This window comes from Terrapene carolina, unplaced genomic scaffold (genome assembly GCF_002925995.2).
Source record: "Terrapene carolina triunguis isolate 2854851 unplaced genomic scaffold, T_m_triunguis-2.0 Scaffold84, whole genome shotgun sequence".
NCBI lineage: Eukaryota > Metazoa > Chordata > Testudines > Emydidae > Terrapene > Terrapene triunguis.
In genome coordinates, this window is record NW_020664435.1 from 13,254,758 (window position 1) to 13,260,757 (window position 6,000).

At 47.3% G+C, this 6,000-nt stretch overlaps 1 protein-coding gene across 1 annotated transcript in view; it reads right to left on the reverse strand.

Moving 5' to 3' along the window:
• Positions 1 to 5,163, reverse strand: part of CHN2 (chimerin 2) — a 218,341-nt gene extending 213,178 nt beyond the window's left edge. The window contains exon 1 of the mRNA XM_026649396.2: positions 4,747 to 5,163. Coding sequence (XP_026505181.1) covers positions 4,747 to 4,795 — 49 coding nt within the window. The 5' untranslated portion in view covers positions 4,796 to 5,163. The remainder of the gene's footprint in view (positions 1 to 4,746) is intronic.
• Positions 5,164 to 6,000: the final 837 nt, after the last annotated feature.

Genomic DNA, 6,000 nt, shown 5'->3' on the forward strand with positions numbered 1-6,000 from the left:
AGTGCAAAATATTCTTCTGGGACAGGATCCATGTGTGATCAAATACAGAGGAGTGGAAGCCCACAGGGAAAAGGAAACATGGAGTTCTCTTCACCTGATGCTCACACACCATGGAAATTATGTCCCATAGAAAGTGAGAATGGAGCTGGCACTTCATCAGGTATAAACAAAGCTTCAGCCACCTGTACGACTGGGGGAGAGCAGGAAGGACAATACTGCGAGATGAAGTGGGAGGTGTAGATGGTTTGTAGGAAGGGAAGACCAGGAGGGGGGAAGACCATGGGATGGGGGTGTTGAGTTGGGAGGGGAAGACCAGGAGATAGAATAGGGGGTTAGTAAGTTGAGATGCAGAGACCATGAGTGGGAGCGGAGAGTGGGCAGGAGAGAAAGGAGGATGAAATGTAAAAGTAGGAGCCAACCTAAGCAGGGGATGGTGTGATGAGGGGAAGAAAAGGTGCTGATGACAGTGAATGAATCAGTACTCCTGAGGAGAGCAGGTGCAGGAGCGGGAATGGTGTAAAGCAGCAGTTCACCTGGGTGCTTTGAATGGGAAATTTGCTGGGAAGCTAGGAAGGCATTCACAATGGAAGTAATTGTAATTTTAACACTCCATATGCTGTGCAGATCCACCAAGTCTCCAGAAAAGAATATTGACTGGAACTGCTTAATACCACTATCCTCCTTTTCACATAGCTCTATCCATTTACCTCAAACACTTTTGAAAATGCTGTCTTTTGTGACTAATAATCCACATTTTCAAAAGTGCACAAGTCACACTAACTTTCAATGGGACTTAAGTACTTTCAAAAAATTGACCTAAAGAGCAGCGTATATAATTCTCAGATCCTAGTGACATAGAATTTGAGGAAATACAGCACAAATAGTCTCCATTTCCACCCACTCTTCTACATTAAAGGCTTGATCCAGTTCCCACTGAAGTCAATGAAAAGACTGATTAACTTCAGTAGTAGTGGATCAGGCCCCAAGCAAGTATCCAATAATATTGAGACTATAATTAGTAACATGACAGTAGCACTACAGGAGACCAATATTAGGGAATGTTAATTCTCTGTAAGAGAAAGAGAGGTGTTCTCTAATTGTTAAAGCAAAGAACTAGGAACAAAGAACTTCTGAGTTCTAACTATGGCTCTAAAACTACGTCCCTCTGCAGCCCTGGTTATTCCACTCTACCTCAGTTTCCCCATCGGTAAAACAACAGTAGTGTTATGAGTACTAATTCATTAATGTTTGTAAAGCAAGTTTATAATGACTGTTTGACTGTTTAAAGAAGACCAAATTATGTTTTTGACCGACAATTCCTAATGAAGTTGATAGAAGCTAACAGAATAGATCAGAAAGCATAACAGGGCTCACAAAATGTCTAAATAGTAAAATTCTTTTGCAGCTTCTTCACACAAAACGTACTTGAGCCAGTATTTTACACTTCTCTCTAACAAGCAATGGAGGTATAGGAAAGAGAAAATGTTACACTGCAGATGGTCAAGTGCAGTCATGTGTCCTTAGGCTTTGGGAGCTGGTGCATATAAAGTACTTTTTTCCTCAGAGCTGAACGTAAACTACGTTATTTCTACAACTGATCCATGCTCAACTTGACAGCTCTTTACCCAGAGTTTGGCACCCACTGAGGAACAGAACTAGCAATGTTCTAAGAAGTGCAGGTCAGAAAAGCAGGAAATTGTCCCATCAAAATTTATGTTAGAAAGGCAAACTTATCTTCCCATCTATCCTTCTAGCAGTAATTTCCACTATTACCACTCTGTAAACATGCAATACCACCCATGGACCAGATTTTGGCCAGCCCTTGCTTGCGTGCTCACACAGCACAGGCTGGACAAATTCTTGATGGAAATTTCAGAGCATTCATCATTCAGAGGTTCTTGGGAAAGGAAGCTACTTAAGCCTTCTCTCCAACCGAACAACTGTTCGGAGGTTGGCCAGAATCTGGTATCCATCTGGCACAGTACATCTACTCGGAAGGGTTGCACCAGTGTAGCAACCAACACGAAAATCCCTAATGTAGACAAACCCTGATTCACCTAGAATTGCACATATATTTTATCCTAGTGCTAGGGTAAATCTCAAACCACTTCACAAACACTAATTTATTTAAACTTTGAACTTTCCTGTGAGGTAGGTTAGTGTATATATTTATTTTAGAGCTAGGTAACCGAGCCAGAGATGTTATATGACTCACTTAAGGTTAAACAGCAAGTCACTGGTAAAGCTAGGAGTCTTGTCCCCTAGCATTCTGCTATCACCACTAGACTACATTTCCTATTCCATTACTAGAACATAATATAACCTGCCCACTTCCGCTGAGTATAATAATAATTATATATCATTTGCAAGACTTCATCTTGGTAAGTTGAAGACAAATATAATTCTATCGGAGTAAAGTTAAAACCAAGCATATGTGGTTAGATGACATTAAAAAAGTGCTCTAAGACTTGCTGAGTTCTGAGAACTGAAACCACAGAGAGCCAAAATGTGGCTCCACACAGTCAGATATGATGGGGCTGCTAATATTGAGCACTTTACTGTATGTAGGAACCTTGGCTTTAAAAAAAAAAAAAAAAAAAACCAAGACGACAGAAAAAAATAATTTTGTTTAAACTATAACCACAAAAAAATAGTATCAGAGGGGTAGCCGTGTTAGTCTGAATCTGTAAAAAGCAACAGAGGGTCCTGTGGCACCTTTAAGACTTGCATCTGAAGAAGTGAGGTTCTTACCCACGAAAGCTTATGCTCCCAATACTTCTGTTAGTCTTAAAGGTGCCACAGGACCCTCTGTTGCTTTTCACAAAAAAATAACAACCTAAGGCGTTAAGGTGTGAAAGTGAAAGATAGTAAATTATTTTATGAAAGTGGTGACGTATATCATATAGATACACACTAGTCCATCTTTACACATCACAGGAATATATAATTGTCATGTTTATCATCATAGTTAAGTATATTTATTGCTAAGTATTTATAGTTCTCACTAGAGTGAAAACAGCTTAATTATTTTAATGACTTTAAAAACAATGAGGAGTCCGGTGGCACCTTAAAGACTGACAGATTTATCTGGGCATAAGCTTTCGTGGGTAAAAAACCCACTTCTTCAGATGCATGGAGTGAAAATTGCAGATACAGTACAAGCATAAATATATATTGGCACATGAAGAGAAGGGAGTTACCTTACAAGTGGAAAACCAGTGTTGAAGGCCAATTCAGTCAGGGTGGCTGTGGTCCACTCCCAATAATTGAGGACTGTTATTATTAATCATGTTTATTAAGGTAGTGCCTAAGGGCTAACAAGAACTGGGCCCCATTGTGCTAGGCTCTGCACAAACACAGAGCAGAAGATAGCATGAAAGCTCTTCAAGGCAGGGACTAAATAAATTTTCTGTCTTTGGAAAATCTCTCTCACTGTTAGAATAAGTGCTTGAATTTTGGCTCTGGTTTTTAAAATATTTTAGAGTAAAGAGCATAAGCACCAAACCACAAGTACAGTGAGTACATTTACCCCTAAATGTTTCTCTCTCTTAATTACCATGACATGGTTTATTTCCAATTTCTTGTCAACCACAATTTAAAGATTTGTCAGTATAAAGATTCAATGAGCTGAGAAGAAAGTATGAAGGAATTCTTCTCCTGCTATGCTGTTGTGATTAGAAAACTGTCATACTGACAGAAGCAATGGTACTACTTTTGTATCATTCTCAGTTCTGCTACTTCACTAGACCAAATGATCAACTACAGCAGTGGATCACAACCTTTCCGAGTTTCAAAGACACCCCCCGCCCCCATCTATCCATTAAAAAAGGCGGGTGGGGGGTCATGATCTTCTGAAACCTTTTCCCAACCTCCAAGGTTGAGAACCCATGAACTCCAGGAAAGAAGCAACCAGGCTCTTAAAAGTCTCAGTTGGTAATTTGTATATTGCAAACTCTTTGGGGCAAAGACTTTCGTCTTCCTCTGCATTTCAGAAGGGCCGAGGACCTGTCGGGCACTACCACACTATAAAGAAATAATGACAAATGCGCCTTTCACAATAATCCAAAGGCATTACCACGAACCCAGGGGGAGATCGGGGAAGTCCTACCCCATTCCCGTCAAACCTCGCTCACAGGGACATGAAAAAGCCCAGAAAGAGGGGCTGCCAATGTGGCCCCATTGACCCCGTTGCCTGAGCAGGGAGCTGACCTGACTAGTCCCTGTTGCACGGCGAGTGCCAAAGCGCAGGTACGTTCCTGACTCGGAACAACCTTTGAGTCTTGAAACAAACCGAGGCGAGGCAGGAGCGGGAGGCCCCTTCGCTGCTCCTTTGCTCTCGGGCGCAGCGTCCCATCCCTGCTGGAGGATTTGGGGGGTCCCTGACTTTTCACGCGGCCGCGCTACCCGCGGGAGGCGCCGTCGCTCTGCCTCGCAGTACCGAGGCAGCCAGCCAGGACCAACGTGTGTGTCCATCCCGCTCCTTGCTTTCCCCCTTTCCTTTCGCTGCCTGCGAAGTGAAAGGAAAACACTGCCCGCAGCAGCAGCCTCCCCCCCGCGCCCCTCTTCGGCTGGCAGGCAGGCGATGGGGCGGGGGACTAGACACACATTCGCCCTGGCAAATGAAAACAAACTAAGGCAACAGCTGCATCGAAGCGCTGCAAAGCGGCAGCACCCGGGGGCTGCTGAGCCGGGGGCGGGAGGTTCCTGCCGAGCAACCGAAAGACGGGGATGGTGGGAGAAACTTACCGGAGGAAACCGAGGAGCCGGACAAACTGGAGTTACTGGACGCTGCCATCCTCCCTCCTTAGCTCCTAGCCCCGCTGCGACTCCGGCTTCTGCTCCTGCTGCTGGCCGGCTGCCGCCGCTGCCCCCAGCCCATTGCCAAGTGCGGGAGCCGCACGGTGCGAAGCAGCAGCAGCCGCCGCCGCCGGGGCTGCGCTTCCTGTTCAGCCAGCGAGCGAGCTGCGGCTGGTGGCTTGGCTGCGCGCCGCTCAGGCGTCGCAGGGCTCTGCTGCTGCGTGTAGCTGGCGGACGCCGCTCGGCAGCAGGGCAGGGAAAAGGCCCCGCGGCGCTTCCAGTTGCCTCCTCTCCGCCTGGGGCGCGGGGGGTTCCCTTGTGGCCGTGCCCAGAGCCGCCTCCGCAAGCTCCGTCCTCCCGCCCCGCGCCTCCGCCTCCTGCCGGGCAGCGCTGACAGCCGGGCTCAGCCCCCCTCGCGCACACAAAGGAAGGAGCGCGGAGCCGGGCTGACAGCCCCTGGCTGAGGCAGGGTGGGTCTGAGGCGCGCCGCCCGAGGCGGGAAGGAAGGAAGCCCGGGGAAGCAGCCAGCGCCCGCTGCCGATACTCCTGCCGCTGCCTGGCACTGGGCGGCTCCTTCCTCCAGGTGCCAAACGCGGGCCACCTTCCGCCTGCCGGGGGGAGCCGGGACGCGCGTCCCCAGCCCTGCCCCGTGCAGGAGCGGGCAGGGTGGTGCCTGTTGAGTACTCACTGCTCCAGCCGGGAACATGGGAAGACCCCCAGGGGCGGCGGCGATTAAGGATCGTCTTTGTTCCCGGGTGGCTCATGTAGCAGTTGCATCTGCTAAGCTCCTGCAGTGCACGTTGGCTTGGAGTCTCCCCTTCCCCCGCCTGCCCATCCTGAGCTGCCATCACCTTGTCTGTCCGCTCCCCTTTTTTAACTAGGGCTAGGCAATGCAATGCAGACACCCTGAATAACTTCAGTGAGATTCCAAATGGGGAGCAAATTTTTTCCTTTTTCTGTTTCTTGTCCTCTCTCTCCTCCTGTCTAGCGTTTGTCTTACCTTTCTTCAAGGTGCCTGACTTTCTTTTTCTCTTACAAAACTCTTCCTTCTCTGCCCCCTCTTTGTCTTTCATTGTTTTGTGTTCTCTGATACCTTTCCTTTCCATCTGTACAGAACACAATACAGTGGGTACCATTAAAATCTTAAGATTGATTGCCTATGGCAGCTACATTTACTATAATGTCACCCATCCTAAGCATAGA